The 27,088-nt window shown below is 40.0% G+C and overlaps 2 protein-coding genes across 2 annotated transcripts in view; one reads left to right on the top strand and one right to left on the bottom strand.

Moving 5' to 3' along the window:
• Positions 1-27,088, bottom strand: part of cenpp (centromere protein P) — a 101,937-nt gene that overhangs the window by 36,646 nt on the left and 38,203 nt on the right. The gene's annotated exons all lie outside the window — the stretch shown is intronic.
• aspn (asporin (LRR class 1)) lies at positions 1,461-16,447 on the top strand. The gene is made up of 9 exons (XM_080424390.1): positions 1,461-1,639; positions 4,153-4,439; positions 5,173-5,285; positions 8,161-8,374; positions 9,057-9,167; positions 9,521-9,614; positions 11,561-11,699; positions 12,028-12,260; positions 14,382-16,447. The coding sequence occupies exons 2-8, from the start codon at positions 4,208-4,210 to the stop codon at positions 12,229-12,231; spliced, it is 1,107 nt and encodes a 368-aa protein (XP_080280516.1). The 5' UTR covers positions 1,461-1,639; positions 4,153-4,207; the 3' UTR covers positions 12,232-12,260; positions 14,382-16,447.

Genomic DNA, 27,088 nt, shown 5'->3' with positions numbered 1-27,088 from the left:
CAAAATAACTAACACAATTTGAGCTGGAACACTCTAAAATTGAATCTGATGGGTTCTCTCTCCTGATTGGATCATATTGGTGTCCAGAGTTGAGAATGTCAGGTTAGAATGTACATCAGGCACACTCCGTTTCAGAGCAAAGTTTAATCTGCGTACTGTGTGACCGTCCCTCTGGAAGATGGAATCGGTATAATCGGTCACTTTTAGCCAAACATTTTTAGTGGGAAAAAGTTTTGTTTAAAATGGTGCCTCTGGAAACAATGTACAGAACTACAGGAAATGTTAAATAGCTGAAACACACTAAAGATGCAGGAGGGGGATTACAATCCTGTATTGTCTGATTCAATCAATCAATCAACAACTCAAATATTATCACCACATCGCACAGATATAGAAACTCATGGAAACTCAAGCGAGGTAAAAACATGGAAACAAAGAAGGAACATAAAAAGTACATGGTACTCAATGTGAGGTTTGTGTTTTGTACATGTTCTTATCTTACTAAGTGACCGATCTTGGAACTGATTGCTATCGTCTGATGACGTTAAGGACACTGTTTCTGGGTTTCCCTATGCAGCCAGCAGATATCTTGGCAGATGTACGACTGGATTGTTTGGCAACTAGCCAGTTTACACCCTGTTAACGGTTCATCACGCGATAGCACTGGGTTTCAATTACGTTTCGAGCCGGCTTTGTATTTCAGGAAATGTATTCCACCTCCCTTGCTCTCCTCACAGACTGTTTACCTGGATGCTGACCTCACATCACCACCAAAGCACCTCAATCATGAATCATGATAGGCCGATACTATTTGGTCTACACATGGACTACAAACAGAAACCAGAACACTAAAATATTGCCACAAATTACAAATTCATATGCAGATATGAATAGAGACATTAATACATTTGGCTGTAAAACATCTCAGACATTCATTACGTTAGTAGTGATTCAATTGCAACATTCTCCCTGGTCTAAATGAGTCCCTGATCAAACTGCTTCAATGGAAAGCAGCAGCAGAGGAATTAAGAACCAGTAGCAGCAGTTCAGTTCTCCAGTTTCTGTCAAAGCATTCAGGTTTATGTTGCAGAGTATTTAAGGTGGCAGCAGACCAGGCGGTGTGAGGTGAACACACACAGTATAAACACCATCATGCTGCTATGAAATCAAAGACTCAACAATCTCCTTTGTGTTTGACAAGTACAGAAAGAGAGAGAGAGAGAGCGAGATAGAAAGAGAGAGAGAGAGAGAGAGAGAATGTGATCCACAAACAAGATTTAAGAGATCTTTAGTATAACTGAGCTTCTCACGCCAAAACCTCAGCTGTGGTTTCTGTTTCCACTGGGGGGGTGGGGTTGGGGGGGGAATACAGTGAGAGAGAGGGGGGGAGAGAAAAGAGGAGGGGGGCAGACAGAGAGAGAGAGGGAGAGAGGGAGAGAGAGAGAGAGAGAGAGAGAGAGAGAGAGAGAGAGAGAGAGAGAGAGAAGTAATGTTCTTCTCCAGTCACTGGGAATTCATTGAGACTCAAACCTGGAGCTTTCCAACTGGACCTCTCTGCTGCTGCTCTTCTTCTACTGCTACTAATCCTGCTGCTGCCTTCGCTGCATCCTGCAGGCTGACACCTCCCAGAACATCCCAGGTAGGATGCACGCTACGCTAGCCTCCACGCTCCAACACACTCAAACTAAAACCGTCCAGGTCATCTACAAGCTCAGGATGCGAGGCGTTCTGAGCTTGTAGATCTGCTATTTTTGATTGCCCGGCACGATGCGCAGCCAACTATAAATCGGGCGTAGCACACACCTAACAAGACATCCCAGGTATAGGAGCCAACATGTTGCATTCATTAACGTGATCTCATAGAGTTGGTTGCATAATAAAAACAACGTCAATGGGTTTTACAGGGACAAAGTGCCAATGAATTAATGACATAAGTGCAGTGTAATAAATGATGTATGTGCTCAGTAGAGATATGTGGTATTTTAACAACAGTACAGTAATTATAGTACAATAACCACATGATGCTTATGTTAAGGCTAGTTAACACTATGTGGTTGTATATAAAAGACGATTTAGTACTACAGTATGAGGTTATGTACAAACTAGTTATTACTATTTTTATATTATGATTAGTTAGTACTATGTGAGTGTAGTGTATGGTAGATAATTAATATGTAATGATAATGAATAGGTAGTACTGTGTTTTTGTGTTAAGAATGGTCAGTATTATAGGTGAGTGTATCATAAGCAAGACTAGTTAGTAGTATGTCTATATAGATGTATGTCTATGTGGACTAGTTAATAGGTTGATGTTAAGACTAGTTAATGGGTTGATAAAGACCAGTAAATGGATTGATGATAAGACTAGTTAATGGATTGATGTTAAGACTAGTTAATGGGTAGAGAAAACTAGTTAATAGGTTGATGTGAAGACTAGTTAATGGGTTGATGTGAAGACTAGTTAATGGGTTGATGTGAAGACTAGTTAATGGGTTGATGTGAATACTAGTTAATGGGTTGATGTTAAAGGATTGATGTTAAGACTAGTTAATGGGTTGATGTTAAGACTAGATTAAGATAGTACGGGTAATATGGGTTCATTTTAAGACTACTTAAAGGAATGGACTGGCTGCAGCTTCCAAACCCTGCTACACACAGCAGAAGATCGAGAGCACTGGAGATCCCTGACTGCCCAAGCATCTACCATGACACCCCTATACAGCCCCCTAGGCCATGGGATGAGTGAATGGGTTGATGTTAAAGTCCGATCTAAAATGGACGGGAAAGTGGACGACAGGGGCAATCCTGCAAATAGACCCCATGGCCAGTCATTTTGGATCAATAAAAGTAGGAAAAAAAGGTTATGTTATATTAGTCCGGACTTGTCCTTTAAGACTAGTTAATAGGTTGATGTTAAGACTAGTTAATGTGTTGATGTTGAGACTAGTGAATGGGTTGATGTTAAGACTACTTAATTGGTTGATGTTAAGACTACTTAATTGGTTGATGTTAGGACTACTTAATGGGTTGATGTTAAGACTAGTTCGCAGCAGTATGTAGACATACAGGCCCAGGGTCCTTGCTGTAAGAGGTATTTGCTGTCTGTGCAGGACGTGGGACCACCAGTACATAGTTGTGGCTAGTGGTGGTCCCACTGACGAGGCAGTGGAACAGTCCTGAGACGCGGCACGCAAACCCCACATTCCACCCAAACTCTCCACTGGCTCTTAAATGTGTTTGATGAAATGCTGGGTTCTTTTTTAACAACACTGCAAATGTTTGCTAAATGGACGCAGATGGTTCGTATGCAGCGTGAGGTGTTGGCTGAGATCAGTGCTTTTATGAGTTCGCATGGAAACACTGGTATGATAAGTAACGCTCCCACAGACCTCACATGCCCTCTTACCCAGTGGACTGACTCCAGATCAGCGTCGTGTTCTAAACGCTTCTCCAGGCCTGCTCCTGCCCTCATGCTGACTACACAACACATCAGCTTTTGGGTTAAACACGAGTGTATGTTCAGTACATTAGATAGATAAACCTTCATTGATCCCTCGAGGGGAAGTTCAGTAGTCAAAGAATTACTGCAGTATGAAACACAAGACAGATAACAGACAGGGCTAAAGAGATACATCTCTTTTGACTGATATAAATGTATTTGCCTGATACAAATTTATTTACAAGGTGAAGAAGGTGACTTTGTGAAAAGGTGAAAAAAGGACGTTACGGATAATGGTCTGAGGATCGAAACGTCCAGTCCTTTAATCACCTTTTCATGATGCCACCTTTTCCATGGCAGAGATGAATGCTGGATATCCAAAACGTTTGTCATCCTTGTCAATGTGAGGCATATGGAACAATAAACTTTATGGACTTTTATTTCTGTAGTGCGACCCTCCATGGTTTTATTTGTTGAATACCTTTTCCACCTGGAAAATACATTTATATTTTTGCATCCCAAGAGCCTCTACCTTTTTCTGTCAGTGTATATGCCTTTTTTCAACATTTTTTTATGACCTGGCTCTAGCTTTGGGTAAGCCTTGAGCTTGGAGCACAACATTTTCTACTTTATAAGGTTATAGAATTGAGGCATTTCCTCGAGTGTGATGACATCATGGTCCAGTCCTCTTTTTTATTGGTCTGTTGCTACAGGATTCTCTGGGCTGCTATTTGACTGAGCGGGCAACGGTCTCCTAGCAACAGCACCATGAGGGCTCTCCTCTTACTGTGGCTCCTGGCGCTGGGCGACAGCAAGCCGTACGAGCCAATCAACGCCATGGACTACATGAGGAACTACGACGTGATGATGGCCGACAGACCAGCCAGCCGCTGGGACGACGATAACGATATTGATGATGATGACGATGATGATGATGACGATGAAGATTGTCCATCTGGGTGTACATGTTTCCCGCACGTGGTGCAGTGTTCTGATAAGGGTAATATAACACTACACAACATAACACAGTACTACACTACAGTACACTACACACATACATAACCACATCAATGATAACATAACACTACACAACATAACAATACTACACCGATCTGCAAGCTCAAAACGTGTCGCATCGTGACAAGTTTTGAGCTTGTAGATCAACTATTTCCACTATTTCCAACAATTTTTTACATGGAAACGATTTTGACGATTATGCAACAAACAAAAAAAGCAATTATCTCAAATAATTGCAATTAAGCGATGTAATAATTGTGACAGGCTTATACACAGCATAACACAATACTACACTACAGTACACTACACTACATAACCACATCAATGGGCCCTTGTCAAATCCCGCCCGTGAACCTGGGCCCGTGAATTGGTTGCTGTTGCATGGTTGGACAAAAATCCTGTCTCTCCATCCAACTACCATTGGAAAAAAAATCAGTTATATCAGAAAATATCCACACCGCGGCAACCCTACTCATGACATGACACAATACCACACTACACAACACTACACAACATTAGTGTTCACAAAACAACACAGCCATGCTATAGTATACACAATCAATCGACTGAGATAATGTTGGCAAAATGTCCATGCTACTGTACACCTATTCCTTTTTAAGTGTGCACATGTTTTTTGTGTGTGTGTGTGTGTGTGTGTGTGTGTGTGTGTGTGTGTGTGTGTGTGTGTGTGTGTGTGTGTCTCTCTCTCTCTACAGGTCTGATCTCTATTCCAGAGAAGATTCCAGAGGACACGCGGATGATTGACCTCCAGAACAATGACATCACTGATATCAAAGAAAACGACTTCAAAGGCCTCAAAGACCTCTACGTAAGCCTAACATTTTGTAAGACTACATTTAAGGTTGGGATCCGGAAACCAGAGGAACCGGATCCAACATTGAGGAACCGGAATCGGTTCCATCACATTTGGAACCGTTTCTGGAACCGTTTTGTTTTCAAACTAAGGGTCCATTTCATTCCATGTGTACACTACACTCTCTGAGTTACAGACCTGTAAGGGTCCATTTGGAACCCCCTTAAGTAACCAAGAGGGTCCCTGGACCTCACTTTGAGAAACACTACAACAATAACATGTAGTACAAAATAATAATGAAGGCCAAAATGACTAAAACTCTACGTGAAAATAACTTTGTGTAAGCCTACATGAGACCAAAGCAATTCAAAATTAAGCTCTACATGAGCCATTTGATGTAAGACTACTATACTGTAATTAAATGTAAGATTAAACTCTACGTAATAACTTTACACGAGACAAACTTAATATACGACTGACTATCTGCACAAAAGACTAACTCCATGTGGAATAAGCTCTACGTAAGACAGAAAAAATGTAAGACTAACTTTATTTATGCATATCTACTGTAAATTGACTGTTAATATTATAATATGTATTAATATGTATTAATGTTGTGTGAGTGCAAGACATAAGCAGGCGACATACCACAGTGTGTTGGGTGCTGCCATTGTTTTCTTACAGAGAGTGTGCTGACCTTTTTCTCAAGATGTTTTCATTTCAGGCGATGTGTGTTCATTTATGTGTTTCCTTAACATACATTTCTAAATCACAAAGATAAGATATGCACTCCCTTAGAACAAATATCCCAGATTTAACAGTTTGACACACAGTATAGTACAGCCCTCGTCAGAGAACTATGATGGCAGTGTAAAAGAACATGAAAATAATTGTTCATTAGTCGTAATCGTAAATAATCGTGATATTGATTTGAACTCAGTTCCAAGCCTTAGTTCCAAGTAACAAGGACGTGTTATCATGAGAGTCAAGTTCAGTCAACATGTTGTCATCACAAACAGCATAGAAGGTTTCTAGTCATGGATGAGATACATGAAAGGCAGTGTAGTGTAACACGTGTTATGAAATATGATCAGCAAGTTGCTGTGTGGCTGCAGCACACAATCATTATTAAAAGTGACTTACATGCAAACACACTTTCAAATTACTGACCGCCCACCTAGCCTCCCACGAGTCAGTGATACAACTATTTACGACTGATAGCCCGGCGGCGACAGTCTGCAGCGCTGTGGGAAAAAGCTGGTTTTAGATAATAAGTCAGAAGCTTAACCTTCCCGCAAACGACCACCACATCACTCTTCCTGTATTTGTGTAACAATGGACAGAGGGCAAGTCTGAAATTGCTTGATGAGGAATGTTTGGTTGTTGTGAGCAGTGAACAAAGATCTCACGAACCCAAACCCCAGTCAGACTGTATGGAGTCTTTGTACCAACATGAACCAGTGGGCTGGTACTCAAACATGTCAGGAGACGCCCTGACAAGGTCACGAACAAACAGAGGATTATTGTCTTATTAAGTATACTACACACTGTCCTGGATTCAGCCTTAAAAGACCTCTCTGCACACAGGCTGTCTGTCAACTGGTTTTAAATGGCTCAGACTTCACATGTTGCACTAATACAAAACATATTGTGATCAGAGGATGTTTAGAATGATGGCAGCAGTCCAGATAGTCTGTGGGCTAATTATCTCCATTCATCTACACAGCATTACACTGTCTGTGGGTCCTACAGAGACAAACAATACTGTCTGTCTGTCCTCCCGTGACAAACAACACTGTCTGTCTCACTGTCTGTTCTACCAGTGCTGGAGGAATAACTTCTTTTTTTTAAGTAGAAATACTGTAAGTATTATATAATTAGTTATATATTAGTCGTAAAAGTACAACTTATTGTCATCAAAATATACTTACAGTACCAAACGTGAAAGTACAATCATGTTAATGGGTAATAATTTGTAATGCATTAATGTGTTCATCACTTTAATGTTGCCGTTGGTAAAGGTGGCATTTATTGTAATTACTGTTATTCATGTGCTGCTGAGTAGCCTAACCTAATAACCCTAATATCAATCACCATTTGTATAAATAATCTAAATAGTAGCTAAAGCTGACAAATAATTGAGTAAAAAGTACCAGCCTCTGGCATGTAGTGGAGAAGAATAAAGTATATGGTAATTGGAAATTATACTTAATCATACTTGAGCTCACAATGCATCGCGATGTAGATCATCTTTTTCCACTATATTTCAGAGCTTTTTGGATTTTGCCCCTGACTATCCCATATTACACATTAAACTAAAACTAACACTCAAAGTCTCAAACTAATGAAACTAAAACTAGTCTTTTAAAAAAATACCAAAATCTATTAGCAAACCCGCTTTAAAAACTAAACTGAAATTGAAAACAAAAAATTTAAAAATAGAAACAAATGAAAAATTCTAAACTATAATAACCTCGATTGGGGATAGGCATTGTTGAGACAGTAACAGGAAGGACTCAACATCTGCTGTCTGGATGAAGGTCTTTGATTGCAACGTTGGCTTCCAGCTGGAACTCAAACCACAGCATGCCGTCATCAAAGCACCAATCACACGCCAACATGTGCTTACATCATCAAAATGTGTTAAAGGTGTAATCCACCCAAATGACCACATACGGTAACAGATCTGACTTCACCAAGGCTGCTTAGAACTGGGAGGTTTAAAGACAAACCTGAGAGATACAGTAACGATTTTATGCTCTTCTTAAGCCCTATATTTAGCTGACTGGATTACCCAGAGCTCTATACTAGGCCCCCTCCTGATTTCATTCTACATTAAATATATGTTAATCAGGTGATTAATATTGTGATCACTTGTTTTTTCATCCAGGCTCTGTTCCTGATCAACAATAAGCTGTCCAGTATTCATCCCAAGGCGTTTAAGGACCTCGGACGTCTCAGGTTGTTGTATTTGTCCTACAACCTGCTGACTACGATCCCTGCCAACCTGCCCCCCAACATCCTGGAGCTCCGCTTCCACGAGAACAGGATCAGCAGAGTCCAGAAGGAAGCCTTCAAAGGCCTGAGGAGCCTCAACGTGCTGGGTAAGGACACTGTTTGAAGGCTGAGAAACACAGCCTAGTCTAGTCTAAAGAGCAATCTCTTTGTCTCTTCCCCGGTTCACTGTCTTTTTTTTACTCAAGGTGACATGAGTAACACGAGGCGAATAGAGTGCATAAACGTGAGGCGACATGCAGCGCAAAAGCAACAAACTCAATTCACATTGATAACAAAAGACACCAACAGAGGCTGAAACAGTGTTCATGTGATTGAACACAGTTTTTTGTTATACATAATACATATTACATTACAGTCATTTTATTTTCATATATATCAACATATATATCAACATAATGACAAAAAATCTAATAGATTTTTTATAATGGATTCAGTCCATTAGTCTGACTAACCACTTCACCCTGTATTATACTTTGTTGTACAACGGTGGCGTACAAAAATTGCGGAAATAGCCGGATCTACAAGCTCATAAAGCACTGCAGCACAGCATTGTGCGTTTGTAGATCTGCTATTTTCACTATTTAAATCATCAATTGTAATCGTTCATTCATCGTAATCGAGGGAAAGTTTGAAATAATTGTGATATTGATTGGAAGTCACATCGCCCAGCACTAGCTAGGACTCTCAAAATCTGGCATAGGTTGGGATATATAATACGGTCAGATGATTCATGCAGCTGTATGATGTCTGTTTGTTCTCCTCCTTCAGAGTTGGGTGCCAACCCCCTGGCCAACAGTGGCATCGAGTTGGGAGCGTTTGATGGTGTGTCCACTCTGTACCTGGGCATATCTGAGGCCAAGCTCACTGCTGTACCAAAAGGTAAACTAACTACTCAATGATGCTGTGACCATGAGCAACGCAACGTTGTTGTATTGGTCAGCTCCTAGTACAACAGCAGAAGACTGTGGTTGTACTGGTCAAGCTCTCAGTACTACAGCAGAAGACTGTGGTTGTACCGGTCAGCTCCCAGTACAACAGTATAAGACTGTGGTTGTACTGGTCAAGCTCTCAGTACTACAGCAGAAGACTGTGGTTGTACTGGTCAGCTCCAAATGACCAACAGAACAAGACCGTAAAAGGGAAGTCGTGATCAGTCAACTTACATCGGCTTGTGTGTGTGTGTGTGTGTGTGTGTGTGTGTGTGTGTGTGTGTGTGTGTGTGTGTGTGTTAGACTTGCCTTCCTCCATGACGGAGCTTCAACTCGACTACAACAGGATCTCAAAGGTGGAGATTGAAGACTTCAAAAGATTTAAAAACGTACAGAGGTATGTATGACCGTCATTTACCAGAGGCTGGATTCACAAAATTCTCTTAAGAACAGATGGTTGGAACAGAATTTGCCATAGGTTTGAACCAGGGGACTTCAACTTTTTTTGTTGTTGAAATCCTTCCATGCATGCAACTTGATAAAAACAATAGCAACTGGCACAAAGGACCTACTACTGCACGTTGTCAGAGATAACCCATGACTAGGTGTGTTTTAAAAGATTTGAATGAGCCATTGATGGTGAAGACTCCACGTAGATATGCTATAATTATACATACAGTCAACTGCTGATGTGATGAAATGAATCCAACGTGTACATTTGTTTACCATTGCTTAAGCTAGCAGTTTGGACTATGATTAGCTGGAGGAGGTTAGATAGCTACTTATTGCTGCTGAACACCGGTATATACATTTAGAATGCATGGTTAGACTTGAGCTAAAACCAGTATTTATCCAGAACCCCAATAGTGATATGTACATACTGTAATATCATAGTGGCAGTGTATATTATGTAAAGCTGATACATATAACCTCTGTAGTTTAATGTAGTACTTTGTCTCTAACGGTTGAAATGTATGTTCCATCTTTCCTCAGGCACCAATGAAGCGATACACTCGAGGGCGTGCTTTACCATCATTATTGGCATAACAGTGATGCGGTTAAGCACATCGGTTCCCTAAGTGTCACTGAAGTGCCAATGATGACGGTTAAGAACACCCTCGAGTGTAATATTGCGATTATATAACAGTAACCAACGACATAAAACATGTCATCAAAAGGTAGTCATATTGTGGGGCAATTCGCTCAAAATGAAAACCTTTTTTTCATGCTAGTGTTCCCTGGAAATAAACGGGGTCTAACTGAGACATTAATTAGTCCCTGTTGACTCAGCTAATCCAATCCCATTGAGATGGCTCTGTTTTTGTTATTTCTTTTCCACCTACATTTTACCAGGAATAGTCCCATTGAGATTACAAATCTCGGCCAAAACACACTAGGTTTCACATAAAATAACACAAATATCAAGTACATAAAGCATAAAATCTAAAAAACAGAACAGATTAATGTTGTTCAATGCCAGGACATGTGCAGACAGAGTAGTCCTTTATCCTATTTTTAAAAACTTCCATGCTAACAAGAGAGCTCAGTTTGAGATGACTCTGTAGCTCACACCAAGATGAAGCTGCAAACACATTAAAAGCAGCTTCACCAAAGACTGTATGAGATCGAGGAATTACGCACATGAACTTTCCATCAGATCTCAGGTTAAAAGCACTCGTGGTGCAGGCCTTGGAGTCAATAAAGAACACAAGTAAGAAGGTAGTTCGTGCAACACAGCCTTATAAATAAAATTATACCAACGTTCCATGCTGCGATTTTGCAAGGAAGACCGACCAACCTTCCCCTACAACATACAGTGGTGTGTACGAAAACCTGAGTTTGAGATAAATCGTAGTGCCGCATGGTAGACAGAATCTAACACTTTCAAGGAGGATGCATTAACATGCATGTGCCAGACAACTTGACCTAATGAGCTGAATCTGACATTGTGACTTCCCAAACCGTAACCAAAATATAATCCCACACAAATACAAAACTTCACAGTTCAATCTCATTGTAGCTGTAGACATCTTCTAAATTTCGAATTTCATTTTTTTTTGTCTGCGAACTTCACATGCATTTATAAACTGGTAGCTCTAGCCTAGTGCTGTGTCATCAACACACGTCTCAGCAACTCAGATGATGATGATGTCAGAGTGGGAGTGGGATTTGTCCAGGCTGAATAGTTGGCTATATTTCTAATCCGTGGTAGTCATAATTATATAGTGATTAGGCAGTGCTCAAATCTTTCTTGTTGTATAATGAATGTTTATCCTTCTGATTGTCTGTCTGTCTTTATGCATGTTTGCCTGTCTGTCTGTCTGTCTGTCTGTCTGTATGCAGGTTGAGTCTGGGTTTTAACCAGATTAAGTCTGTAGAGAATGGAAGTCTGGCTTCCATCCCCAACGTCAGAGAAATCCACTTTGAGAACAACAAACTGAGAAAGGTCCCACCTGGTCTAAGCTCCCTCAGGTACCTGCAGGTACGTTGCACATGGTCTCAGGTATCTCCAGATACCTCCAGGTCAAGGATGGTGACTGCAGCTTACAATCACCAATGTAAACATTATCTATCGTTAGTCGCGACGATCTATATTAGGCATCTGGATCATATCATCGATGGCATATAATGGTGATATTTCTGATAAATATTACACACCCCCTTTCCATGTGACTTTTTCCACTCAATGCAGTCACAATATTGCAACTAATGGCACTTATTACGCAAAGCATACATTTACCTTTACAGTGACAATGTAAGATGGCATTTAATCCCTATGGATGTTGTGCACCCACTGTGTGTCTCCCCAGGTGATGTTTCTTCACGGTAATAAAATCAACTATGTTGGGGTGAATGACTTCTGCCCCAGCAGGGATAGCGATAAGAAGAGCCAGTACAGTAGCATCAGTCTGTTCGCCAACCCAGTGAGATACTGGAACATTCCGCCCAGAACGTTCCGCTGTGTGACTGGAAGCCGCGGCGTCCAACTGGCATCCAACTTCAGGAGGAAGTAGGATGTCTACGCTACTAGCTAACAATGGCGGTGCGTTCAAAACCCTGAGTGCCAAATAATGCTCTGTGTTTACAAAATTAGATAGATGACACATACAGCTGTTAAGATTGCCGCCTGGCGTTAAGATTGACAACTTTATTGTTACATCACAGGTTTACAGGTGTAAAACAGGTGGGTGAAATCCTTTATAGTTTTCAGGAAAGGGAAGAGAAAAGATATAAACAAACGTGTATACAGTACATGCAGTCAGATATCCCAGATATTCATGAGAATGACAATGGTATGAGGCAGTAATAAGGACACAGTATGTATGGTAATAGTAATATGCATAGCATCCCCTCAGAGTGCCGACAACGAGAATATCTCTTAATTTTGTATTAAGTGCTTTTAAGCAAGTGCTTCTGAATGTCACTTCTCAAACTGTAACAGTCCCCATGTTCATACCCCACTTTGTTTTCAAATGCCATATCAACTTGAACTTGATCAGTTGTTTACTCTGTTTTAATGGTGATATGACCGTTTGTTAAGTAGTAAAGGTCCACTCCTTACACACCGGGAGCATGACCAACAAATACTCCCAAAAAATGCTTATGACACAAACAGCAGTTTAAAGGAGACACACTATGAATTTCATTTTTTTTGGGGGGGGGGGTATTTTTTGGGCTCCCCAGTGCCTCTTGTACCCCATTCAGTCATTCATTCTCATTTCAGAGATTTTCAGAATGGGCGTGTCTGAACAGGCCATTTCAGAATGGCAATGCAAGTGACATCACTTGCCTTGCCATTGCATTGATGATGCCCAGACAGAATTGCTCAGTAGCCCCCCCCTGCCCAAAAGGACGTTTTGGTATTGCAGCTGAAAGTGCTGTATAAGCCAGAGACAATTGACTTGGGATGAGTATATCTGAGTGATGATTTAGGCTCAAACCTTTTGAAAAAGGTTTGAGGGACATACACCATATGATATTAAATATCAAATATATTTTTTAAATTCATGGTGTAGATCCTTTAAAGTAAACTAATGTGAATTAGCTAATCGCACAAAATAAACTCTTGGTATGCAAGGACTTTAAATGTTAACTAAAACTGTGAATTATGCTGTGATGGTACAGTAAGATACCCTTTCTAATGAACAGACCTGATGTCCGTATCCCACTTGCTTTTAAAATGTTACAGTATGTCTGCAAGAAGCAGACATTTGTTAGTTTAATTTGTTTAGTTTTAATAACAACAACATGTACGGTGTATTTTCCTCATGTATTACACTTCCTGTCCTATGAAAACAGTTCAGGCCGGGTGTGTTTGGTTAACGGGATGCGTTGATGACGATGACAACCTCGGCGGTTTGATGATATTTTGGGTTTACAGCCAGCTAAAAACGGGTTCCAATAGACATAAATGACGCAGAATGTTGCCTGTGCAGGGCTTAGGTGGGTTCTTGCTCGGACAATTAAGGCCGTGTTCACACACAGTGTTTTGTAAGTGGAAAAATGCGCTTCCCGGAGCGCATTTTGTGCCAGTATGGAAAAAATAACAACAGCGCAGTTTTTAATTACAGTCCATAACCACAAGGTTTTCACACTTTTTGGGCCCAAGACACACTAATATGCAAGTCAAAATCTCAACATACACCTGCATTCATAGAGAAAATAGGAGATCTACAAGCTCACAACGATGTGACAGGTTGTGAGCTTGTAGATCTACTATTTTCACAATTTGACCAATACAGGTACTTTCACTTTCTTGGTCTCCATCTCTGGTTGAGTTCTGGTTAATAGCTGCCTCCTGAGCAGCATTAATTTTCCTTCATTGTGATTGGTCAACTGATAAAAAGGTCAGCATCACATGAACTTTTTTTTGGTCAACTTTTGACGAAAGTTCTCCACTGCAGAGTGCAGTGATTTTAAAGATCTGACGCATTCTGAGTACCTTGCAGTTGTATCCAATAGAGCTTTATGTAAGTAAATGGAATAAATGAAATGAACGCTGTGTGAACTCGCCCTTAATTTGTAAACGATTAGACAAAATCCCCGCCCCGCAAAACCCTAGGATTTACCACAGAACTGGATCTATATGCACATGACGCTGTTGTAACTGCTCGGTAACAGGTCCCTTCATACTTTAACAAAACAACCTATATGCTGTCTCCAGGTCTCTGATTGGCTGTGTGAGTATGGGGTCAAGCGTGTCACTTCCTGTAGCTAAGCCAGCACAGAGGAAGCTAGCTGAAGCAGATCTGAGATGGCAGCAGGACCACCCACCACAACACGGCCGAAACAACCAGCTTCCTTATTCTGATAAATATCGACCGTCATTAATATGAACACAATTGTTTACAGGGAAAAAGAAATATTTGTGTTGTAGCGTTTGTATCTCCTATCAACATACTGAGTGTGTTCCAATGAAATGAAAGGTTTCTGACACACCAGTATATATAATACACATAACCACATGAACCCTAGCGTCCCCATTCTGGAAATTCTGGGGCCTCCGTTGGGTGAAAATTGCAGACCTACTACAAGTTTTGAGCTTGTACTAGATCGGCTATTTTCGGTGAATAGATTTGGTAGTAGCGGACCTAGTATAGAGCCCTGGAGGACCCCAGTAAAATATGTATATAGGGATTATAGGTGGTTAGAGCACTATTGAACTTTGATAAAGGTTTGGGGTGTGGTGGTCACTATGTGCACTGTGAAACATGGTCTCAAAGTAACACTTAAACGAACAAAACAAAGTGGATTCTGAAGATTACAAAACATGACAAGCATTTATTTATGTGTCAAACTTGAGTTGATTTTTACAATTTTAATTAGGAAGAAGAGCCGCTATAGGGATACTTCATTGACCGAAACGCCAGGTTTGTTCAAATGAAAATAAATGAGATAGATAGATTGATAGATCGATAGATCAATAGATCGATAGATCGGTAGATAGGTAGATAGATAGATATACAAATGTAATAGACAGACAGACAAATAAAAATGTTTTGGGTTTTGTCATTTTAAACTTAAGTCAGAATCCACTTTGATCATGTAAGTGCACAACCCAAACCTCAGTCAACCAAAGTTTAATTGGTGCTTTAAAGACGCTACCATCGTGGAAGAGTCATCATGACTTGTTCAACAGAAAGGGATGAATCTTGGGGAACCACTAGACTTTCAAAAGAGCTTTTCTATAGTTAAATGAGGCTTTACACCAAAGACGAGCTCACTGCATCACTCAGTCTATTCAATTAATCAGTTTCATTCATAATTAATACTCATCCAGCCACAACACAACCCATCCAACAGCACCCCTCGGTGGTAGACATAAGTGGTACACATAAGAACAAATGGAACAGAATAACATATATAGCGTAACATGGTAGAACACACCACTGGCCTTGGTTGCATGCCAGTGTCTCCCACCGAAAATAGCAGATCTACAAGCTCCACTTGTAGAGCTTGAAGTTATTTTTGGTGTGAGACACCATCATGCAAATAAGTATATATCAGGCTATAGAATAGAACTGAGCGATTAGAAGGGTGATGCCTCTGTAATAGAAGTATTCTTTCATAAAGTGTTACTTAGAATAGACAACATCAGACTGAACAGGCTACAAGTATAATAGAAAATAATTGAAAATAAAAAATTACTGAGAATGTGTTTGATCCTTTTATTTTATATAAATAATAATGTTATAGTTTTTTTTGCATAATTTGTCAGGTGTGATCAAGTTGATATCGGTATTTCTGTTTTTTTACATTCCGACATTGAATCAAACGACATTCAGACCTGCATTTAAACCTGCATGTATGGTGGAACAGCTGATAAGCGACACAGGCATTATTCATTCCAGTATAATCACTCGAAAATTGTTGTACAATCTATATATATATCTCACTGCATGTCTCTCTGTATGAAATGTGTTTTTCTTTTTACAAGGTGGATGCTACAGCATATGTTTTATATTTCTGTGTTCAGTTTTTTTGAATGATGTTATAATTCCATGGTTCTAGATTCTAGAAAGTTCTGCTCTCACCTGAAAACACCTGGAAATTCTTTCTTTATCTTTGTGTTCAACAGATGGAGGCAGTAGAAGTAATCCTAGATTAACTAAAATTAATGAGATGACATGACATGAGTCACCACACACAGTACTACTAGTGTTATAGTAATCAGCTGACATGGTGCTATATTTATTCTGTATGAGTCAATAAACCTCAAAATGCCTCCCACTCTGTCTTGGCTGGATGCTTGGCTATCATAGAACACTGTATCAACGCTGTGGGGTGTCCAAAACCAGAAAATGGAAAATGGAGGGGGGAAAGCGCCTGTGGTCCAATGGATCCAATGTATAGTTATTATTTAGTCACAAACTCTTGGCCTGGCCTCAGCTATAATGTCATTATAGGTGAAACATTTCAAAACGAAAGTAATTATTTAAGAATAATTCACCAAATTTCTTACAAATAGATAAAATAGCATATCTACACGCAATAGGGCATTTATTTATGAAAAAATGTGATGCGACGCGTTGTGAGTTTGTAGATCTGCTAGTTTCACAACTTTTGCAACACTCTTATATGAGGAAGTATGGCTTTAATTAATTTACGAGTATGGAGATACAAGGTTTCTTTCCGACAGCAACAAAAAATAGAACATTATGGAGTATATTAAATGACATTCTGTCCAATCCCCTCTATCAGCTACTTATGACACAAACACAAGTTGAATGAAACACACATTAACACACTTCCTGTGTGCGCTTTTAGTGTGTACAAATTAACTATCCATCCGCCATCCACCCGTATTAATTATGTTATCCTATTTATAGACCAGCAACTGCCTGCACCCGCATTTCAAATAACTATTATGTATAGTATTTCTTATGGTTAGTTTGCTTAGTAGAGCTACCACTATCGATTCGATTACTTTTTTGATTCATATATATAATAGAATAATCGTGCCTTTTTCATATATATATGCGCGCGCGCACGCGCACACACACACACACACACACACACACACACACACACACACACACACACACACACACACAGCAGATCTACAAGCTCACAACATGTCACATTCCGGTGTGAGCGTGTAGATCTGCTATTTGCACAATTTTCGACATTTGTTTTTAAACTTTTCACTAATAATCACATGCCCAAAATAAGTATTGAGCAATTATTTTATTAAATTAACAATTACAGATTTAAATTGAAGGTAGAGTAAGTGATTTATTTGGGTTCAAATACATGTTCAATAGCTCAATATTCTGATGGTTATCATTATTAGTGTATCGAAGTCCTGACTCCCCTTGGTCACAGTATTTTCTTCTATTGAAACTTTTAGAATTGAGTCATATAAGAACTGTGTTCCAAAAATAAACAAATTAGCCTGCCGATTCTGTCAGGTTTGTGGCTCTGTGTCATTTATGATATTGAGTTACATTTGATAACGCCTGTGTTTGGATAACATGTATTTATTGTATTACTCTTTGGATGAATGAGTACTTTTTCAATGTCAGTTGATGATTCATATCCATATGAGTAAAATACCCGGGCTCATTTGATTGTTTTTGGAACACAGTTCTTATCCACAAGTTTCTTAGGGCATGGTGGGCATCACTTCCTGTCAATTTGATCCCTGATACCTGATCAAATCGACAGGAAGTGATGCCCACCATACCCTAGGAAACTTGTGGATACATCACGATGCAATTGAGACCCTATGGTATTTTCAATGGAAAGAACAACTTAGTGACACAGGGGGATAGCGGCCTCTAGTGGCACTGGCAGTGGTGTCAGACTTCGGTTCTCCATACTAGTGTTTGTTCAGTAACAAGGGTTTCCCTGAGAACATTTACAGGTCGGGATACCAATTTTAACTAGAAGGTACTGTTCCTGAAGAAACAGTGTGGGATCGCTAAGAATGTTGCTGTTATTGAGTATTGATAGTGTTAGTAGTGTTATAGGTTTGAAAGGTTTGAAAGGTTTGAAGGGTTTGAAGGGTTTGAAAGGTTCGAAAGGTTTAAGGTTTGAAAGGTTTGAAAGGTTCTAAAGGTTTGAAAGGTTCTAAAGGTTTGAATGGTTTGAAAGGTTTGAAAGGTTCTAAAGGTTTGAAAGGTTCTAAAGGTTTGAAAGGTTCTAAAGGTTCGAAAGGTTTGAAAGGTTCTAAAGGTTCTAAAGGTTTGAAAGGTTTGAAAGGTTGTAAAGGTTCTAAAAGTTCTAAAGGTTTGAAAGGTTCTAAAGGTTTGAAAGGTTTGAAAGGTGTGAAAGGTGTGAAAGGTGTGAAAGGTGTGAAAGGTTTTAAAGGTGTTAAAGTATTTGTATTGTTATTTTGGGTTAAATTGGGTATGTTTACTCAATTTAAGTACTCGTAAGTATTTTTACTCAATGTATTTACTTTAAATTATTTTAGTCACTTTATTTACTTTAAAGTATTTTTTACTAATTTTTACAACTTTTAAGTATTTTTACTATTTTTTTCAACTTTTAAGTATTTTTACTCATTTTGAGTACTTTTAAGTATTTTTACTCAATATAAGTACTCTTAAGTATTTTTACTCAAGGTATTTACTTTAAAGTATTTTTAGTCACTTTATTTGCTTTAAATTAGCTTTTACTAATTCTTACAACTTTTAAGTATTTTTACTCTTTTTATCAACTTTTAAGTATTTTTACTATTTTTTTCAACTTTTAAGTATTTTTACTCATTTTGAGTACTTTTAAGTATTTTTACTCAATATAAGTACTTTAAAGTATTTTTACTCAAGGTATTTACTTTAAAGTATTTTTAGTCACTTTAATTACTTTAAAGTAGCTTTTACTAATTTTTACAACTTTTAAGTATTTTTACTCTTTTTATCAACTTTTAAGTATTTTTACTCTTTTTATCAACTTTTAAGTATTTTTTACTATTTAAAAAGTGAAATATCTCTAAAAGTACAAATTATTTCAAAAATTCAAATGGTAGCCAATATGTCCTAAGTAGGCTGAACGTTATAGAGTTGGAACGGAGTTTCTAGCTAAAAGTATGAATTTCTCCATTGAAATGAATGGGAGTTTTTTAGAAGTAAAAAGTGAAATATCTCTAAAAGTACAAATGATTTCAAAAATTCAAATGGTAGCCGATATGTCCTGAGTAGGCCGAACGTTGAAGAGTTGGAACGGAGTTTGTAGCTAAAAGTATGAAGGACTAGTTAGCCGCCAAAAAACGGCGGGAATATGGAATAAATAGTGGCAATAACATTAGTGTGATCGCTTTAGCGATCCCACAACTAGTCAGGAGAGAGAACTCATACAGGATACATGATAAACAAGTGAAATTGGAAGTGATGACACCATGAAATGAGCAGAAAAGATTTTAACTGGTACACTATATATTTTAGATATGAAAGTTCCTGATTGTATGAGCTTTGCAAGCCACCTGAAAATGATTTTTCTGTTCATTAAAGAGCTGGAGAGACAGGGTGACCCCTGTTATTGAACTAACACTCTATAGCAATGATTACTGTTAATATAAAGCTTTCACTTTTTCACACACAAACACAAGAAAGCGTTATGTTTTAACCATAAACTATCACTTACCCTACCTTTAACTGTTGCACCCCCTAGTTGTTTTACTATCTTTTTTCTTTTCTTTGTGTGTGTGTGGCAGTAGTGTTACAGTAGAACCGCCAGAGTGCGCTCTTACCCACTGTAGGAACTGTAACAGTACTTAACTGTTAGGCATTCTAAGTAAATACTAAGTATACTGGCTTCAACTCTTAACAATTTTGCTGTATTAACCTTTTCAATGTCTAGAAGAAGACATGTACAGTTCTAAACATGTATTAAAATCTGACTCAGAACCTGAATCTAATCAATCGAGATTTAGATTTTCCAATGATGTTTTAATTGCATATAGGAGTGGTTCTCAAAGTGGGGTCCAGGGACCTTCAGGGGTCCTTGGGGAGGGGGGTTCCAAATGGACCCTTGCAGTTCTGTAACTCTGAGAGTGTAACCAAATGGAACCATTGGTTCTATGTGTTAGACTCTCAAGAGTTATTGGGGTCCGTGAAATGAAAAGGTTTGAGAACCACTGGTACTGTATATGTTTCGAGTGTGACCGGAGGCCTTTCTGTGTGCAGTGCAGCCCCGGCTTAATACACAGGCTTTAGGGGCTGCAGCCCTGGGCACCAAGCTCTGGGGGGCACCAAATGCCTGTCCAAGAATGAAAGAAAGAAAAAGACTCTGCAATTGCAAGTAACAGCCGCCAATATATTTGTCCTACGGCTACTGAAGTAGCTCTGAGGCTTCCACTGAAGAAGTGAAAACTTTTCGCTGACGCAGTGTGCATTTTGTCACATCGAAAACATCATGCATGTTAATAACATGTGAACCTACTCTCTATAAATGATGGTTGATAAAAGCAACACAATGATATAAACCAATAGTATGGTCCATGTACTGTAGGTATACAGCATACATACAGTGTACTAGGGATACTTTTGTTGTCCTGGTATACTAGCTATAATGTAGTTGTAACTAAAGTCGCTGTAACTGTATCGTAGTTTATTTGTGGTCATCATGTTTCTGTTTGATGCCAACCCAATGTGCTCTGTATTCTATGTATGGAATCTGAACAATGTTCTTTTTATTCACCGTCATCATGGGTGTAACTGTAATCTAACACAATCTGAACTGTAGTCTGAAACTGCACAAACACACATAAACACACGCACAGCAGGAACCACTTTAGTGTGTTTAAAGGTCAAAGGTCAATCACTAGGGTTTAAATTTCATATCAACAAAAAATATTCTACTGGTGAGAGAGAGCTCACACAGTGTTTGTCTCTTTAGAACGGACGGACACACAGACAGTGTTTGTCTCTGCAGAACGAACGTACAGACAGACAGACAGACAGACAGACAGACAGACAGACAGACAGACAGACAGACAGACAGACAGACAGTGTTTGTCTCTATAGGACAGACTGACAGACAGCGTTTGGCTCTATAGGACAGACAGACAGACAGACAGACAGACAGACAGACAGACAGTGCTTGTCTCTGTAGCACAGTCAGTGTTTGTCTCAGTGTAGGACAGAGAGACAGTGCTTGTCTCTATAGAACAGACAGACAGACAGCGTTTGTCTCTATAGGACAGACAGACAGACAGACATTGTTTGTCTCTGTAGCACAGACAGTGTTTGTCTCAGTGCAGGACAGACAGACAGGCGGAGGGGTCTCCCCCCTCCTCTGTCAGGAAACATATGGAATAGATCTAATGGTTGGCCAGCTCTCTCTCTGCCACGTCTCACACACACACACACACACACACACACACACACACACACACACACACACACACACACACACACACACACACACACACACACACACACACACACACACACACACACACACACACACACACACACACACACACACACACACACACACACACACACACACACAATACCTATACACACAAATACACACGCCTATTCTCCTCCATTATACATTTTCCTCTCTTCACTTCCCATCTAATACACCTCCTCTCTCTGTGTATCTCTCTCTCTCTCTCTCTGTGTATCACTAGTCTCTCCCTCTCTCTCTCTATCCGTCTCTCCCTCTCTCTTCAATGTCTGTCTGTCTGTCTGTCTGTCTGTCTGTCTGTCTGTCTCTCTCCCTCCCCCTATAGAAGGGGAGGTTGTGATTTATGAGTTCTAGTGTAAATGTCTTCTCCAGTTGTTGGGTCACGTCTCCTACTTGGACACAAACCTAAGTGTGCGTGTGTGGTGTGTGCGTGTGTGCGTGTGTGTGTGTGTGTGTGTGTGTGTGTGTATTGTTTCAGTAAGAGTATCGCCTTGATTACGAGAAATTACAACCTTCTCCTTATTCCACTGTTCCCTGATTAAAAGTACGTTCTCATTAAAACATTTATTTTATTATTTTATTAATGACATATATAGTGTAACCAATCAAAGCTTTGATCGACTATGTTGGTCAGCAGACTCACAGCTGTAAAATATAAACACGCACGCACGCACGCACGCACGCAACTCAGTCCAAAACAGCAGAGCCAAGTGACTAAAGCAGTCAAAGGTAAGTTTATAAGAGTCAACATTCACATGGCAAATGGACAGAGTACAATATGTGTGTGCGTGCGTGTTTACCTGCACGCGCGCGTGTGTGTGTGTGTTTGCGCAAATACACAAATCTTGTCCAACAATGGGTGAAGTATAAAACTGAACTGTAACTAGGTTGAGGTTTCACTTTCATGTCCAAAACACTTGAATTTGTACCAGTGATATTTAGCATTAAGCTGACTGCTCAGAGTCAGCATGATGAGCAGCGTTCATGCCAATTCCAAACAGGCTCTGGCTGTCTTTCTGGGCACAGACAAACAGCAGGAATGCTTGGCTACAGCAGTAATGCAGTCCATGTGTCTCATCTCCATCGTGTTTGGATCAAGGTGAAACTGCAACTCAGCATAATTAGTTTTTATTAAACAACACGCTTCTCGATGAATCGAAAAATTAATTGATAGTAGTCACTGAAAATAATCTATAGTCGCAGCCCTAATAGGTTCATGAACTAAAAAATGCGCTAAAGAAGCACTTTGTTTTGTCTGCAATCACGTTACCTGCTCCTCATCAAATTCAATAAATCTGAGCTGTCCCTCATGAAGAGCATTATATGAGCTTGAGGACACCATTCAAAGTAATAGGGTGACAGAAAAGAACAAGTGGCGTGGCGATATGTTTTATTCGGTTCCTCAAGCTATATAAGCATTATGAAAATGGATGCAAGAATGGATCAATACAAGCTCTCAATTAATGGACAAGACAGAGGGCCCTATGTAGATCATCTATGGCGCAAGGGGACACATCGTCTAAGCCAGTGGTTCTCAACCTTCCCAACCTTCTGTTGCGGCTGTGTCGCAGCCCCAACAGCCCCCATCAACTCATGGGCTTCAGGCCGTACTGCCTGTCAAGTGTCCTACCCAACACCAAGGCTTATGTTCACGCTGGCACCCAAAATCTGATTTTGGCCTAGCCAGATTGGAATCAGATTGTTTTTTATCAAGTCTGAACAGAAAAAAAACATACAGTAGAAACTGATTGTTGCAAATCAGATTTGAATCATATTCCTTTAGCCGTGTTCAGACTGCATAAAACCAATCTGACTCCAATCTGGATAGGTAATCAGATTTGGTCAGATCATACTCTACCATACAGATGTACTAGTTATACTGTATGAACATACTCTACCATACAGATGTACTAGTTATACTGTATGAACATACTCTACCATACAGATGTACTAGTTATATAGTAGGTTAATAAGAAGACCATACTGTTAGACAACCATTGGTCTGAGTTTGAATAAGAATCTTTTTCAGAGACTCTAGTGATCAGGTAGTTGTATGAAAGGAGACACTCATCTGTATTTGACATTTCTACGTTGATCCAGTGATGATGACATTAACAGAGAGCGTACTGTACTGCATCTGCTGCCGTCAGCACTTTCACATCACACATCTGACACCAACTCTAAACATTAAACCAAGCATTCCATATTCCTGCCCTAATGTTTTGAATTCATTATTTAAAAAATAAAAATAAAAATATTTTTTTTCCTTCCCGTTTTTCACCAAAAAACTGGAGATAACGCGATCCAAAGATTTACTGCTCCATTCACTTCCTGATTAAAATATTAGGGAAATATTCTGAATCTCGGCTCCTGTGTTTTACTATGTATTTTTGAGCGAAACATGCTATTTTCAACTGGGTATAACAAGCGAACGGGAAACTTTTTTTTTTCTTCACGGAAGCACAGTGAAATCCTCCGTGATTAGCAACCATCAGGGGATCGATCGATCATACTATACTGGAGATAAATGACTACTTGAAAAGGTAAGGAAATCGCAGAATCCTGGCAGTCTGGGCTTTTTGGGCTGTATAGTGAATGGCAGTGAATGAGTTAAAAGTTGTGTTTACATTTAAATAAACACAGAAAATGCATATGAATCAGCCAAATATATATCAGCCAACACAGTGTTAATTATCTTAGAAGAGTGTACAAATTGAACCACATGGACCCCGTAATTTGCTGGTTAATCCATTAAGACCAGGAAAGCATCTGTGTCATTTTTTGATTTCTTTGGCTATTCAAAAATAGCAGATCTACAAGCTCATAGTGCGGTACTCGGCGCCGCGCTGTGAGCTTGTAGATCTGCTATTTTTGAATAGCCAAAGCATAAAATAATTCATTTTTTAGCTCAAATCTAAAATGACACAGATGCTTTCCTGGTCTTAATGGATTAAATGAACACTAATTATATTACTGTGTAATATTGTACGATTTGTTGGTCAGTATGGTGGACAGTATGGTGGACGCTGGACAGTGTGTGTCTGTGTGTGTGTGTGTGTGTGTGTGTGTGTGTGTGTGTGTGTGTGTGTGTGTGTGTGTGTGTGTGTGTGTGTGTGTGTGTGTGTGTGTGTGTGTGTGTGTGTGTGTGTGTGTGTGTCTGTCTGTCTGTCTGTCTGGTTTAACCATCAAACCCTCCTCAGTCGTGGGTCCTGAGGGAAAGCAGATTCCAGGGCAGTAAGCCAGACTCTGCATGGGAGAAAGGACTGCAGGCACATGGAATAAAGCAAAATAAAGTCTCACGACTGAAACATTTTGTCAAGCCAAGTTCTAACCTGTGATTTGTGAAAGGACCCCCCCTCCCCCAGGTATTATCGTTCTAAATCTATTTTCTTGCTGTTCTACATATAGCCGACCAGTTGAAGAAATTGCAGAGATGGAGGCTTTAATCTTTGCTTTTATGAAATATCCGAGGCCATGGTATCCATATGAAAATGGAGACCGTAAACCCAGGTTTATGGAAGATGCTTCTGAACATGTATTCTAATGCTAGTTCGACCACTTCAAATACTCTTTAATCTTAACACATTGTGTGCCAGAGGTTTATTAAAATAGGGTACGTTCAGTGCCAGCATATCTTCCATCCACTTACGTTGATATGTTTTAGAAGCCCCGACGCGGAAGTGCATGTAAACAAAGCGTGCGTGCGAGACGGCGGAGGGTCCCGACTAACGCCTGGAACAATAATATTTCTAACGCGATCCTCCATTGCAGAGTGATCGCCGATCAAAAACGGCTCACTTCCACCACGTTAAAAAGAAATGGAGATATTAAGCTTTTAGTCAAGGAGCTAACATTGGAAAGGCCGACCGGAAGGATTTTTGACATGGATCGACATCCGGCCTCTCCTTCTCAGAGACTCCTTGGATGATCCCAAAGTTTCGTTAGAGCGCCCCACGTGGGAAAAATATATTAAAAAAGAAATGGGCCAAAAACGGTCCGGACCGTTTATGGCACATGACGCATGGATTCTCAAAAACGGTCCGGACCGTTTATGGCACTCAATGTGTTAACACAATACCCGCCATGGACGCATTGTTTGAAGAAAAAAAAAACCTGCCTAACGATGATGTCACTGGTAGGTGGGTTACTGAAGTGTCCGCAGAGTAGAAAAAAACTTTTTATCATGAGCATTAGTGAGGACCAATAATATGAAGATAGTTTGAAAATGGGTGAAGTCTTCCTTTAAGAGCGTTGCAGCAGTGCCCCATTTGTCTGACTGACATATTTACACTGAAGTTGTAGACAACACAAAGTGAGGTTTTCCAAACACAAGTTGTGTTTTCTGACTGGCTGAACCTCCTCTGAGACGAAACACACACACGTGCAAGCATGTGCATACACACAAACACACACACACACACGCAAGGCCTCAGCCAAACCCCCATGCACACCATGGCTGGCCAGGTGGTCCACTCTGCTGTCAAAACAACTGCGTGTCATATATAGTTTGTCAAGTCTGGTTTGGTCATGTATAGGCACGCTTGTTCACCTGAAACGTGATGAGCCACCCACACCCACACACACACACACACACACACACACACACACACACACACACACACACACACACACACACACACACACACACACACACACACACACACACACACCACACACACACACACACACACACACACACACACACACACACACACACACACACACACACACACACACAGCAAGCCTTCTGCTGCACTCACCTGTCTCACATTAAAAAAAGTAACGCAACTTTTATTACATTTAGCGAACGTGTGTATGTATGTGTGAGAGAGAGAGAGCGAGAGAGAGACAGACAAAGAAAGAGAATAGGTAACGATGGAGACAAAAAAGGGGGGTCACCATTTGACATATAGCTGTAAGCTGAATACAGACTGGTGACATTACATTAATTAGTGTTCTTCTCAGGTACAATGACATGAGATAACATGACATAAAAAGGGATCAAATGAGATAAGACATCCTGTCTTATCTCATTTGATGAGAAATGTACAACTTTAAGAATACAAAATGTAAATCAGTGGTTTTCCAATCCGTGTGTCGAGGCCCGCTGGTGTGCTGAGAGACAGGCCAAGGCCCATTAGAGTGCTTTGGACACAACAAAAGTTTGAAAAAACCACAAGAGATGTTTGTATCTTTGTGGGGCCAGGCATGGTCAACACAACGGCCGAGGCATTCTGGACATTTTATCTCAGACTGGTTTGATTTACTGTCTTGGCAGCAGCTTGCAGGAATATCCTCTCCAGACTACGATTCGAGATGGATGTCCGACCCTGACGGGACGGTTCCTGCCGGGTTCCGACATCATTTGTCAGAACGGGTTAGGTTTCAATTTCAGGTTTGGGTTTTAGAATTGTACGTTCTGCCACCTGCATTGTCGGAACCGCTCGTTTTTTGTGCCACTGTGTGACAGGACGAAAGCTTAAGTTTAGTGTTTATTAACAGCATTATTAT

Source organism: Gymnoscopelus braueri (genome assembly GCF_963280865.1).
Source record: "Gymnoscopelus braueri genome assembly, chromosome: 3".
Classification (NCBI taxonomy): Eukaryota; Metazoa; Chordata; class Actinopteri; order Myctophiformes; family Myctophidae; genus Gymnoscopelus; species Gymnoscopelus braueri.
The sequence above is the reverse complement of the archived record's forward strand: the minus strand, read 5'-3'. Positions and strand labels throughout refer to the sequence as shown.

Excerpts from the sequence above, each read along its gene's own strand:
- aspn (XM_080424390.1), top strand. The coding sequence starts at position 4,208 with ATGAGGGCTCTCCTCTTACTGTGGCTCCTGGCGCTGGGCGACAGCAAG. Across the intron at positions 9,168-9,520 it reads GCTCACTGCTGTACCAAAAG|ACTTGCCTTCCTCCATGACG; the intron begins GTAAACTAACTA and ends TGTGTGTGTTAG. Across the intron at positions 11,700-12,027 it reads GCTCCCTCAGGTACCTGCAG|GTGATGTTTCTTCACGGTAA; the intron begins GTACGTTGCACA and ends GTGTCTCCCCAG.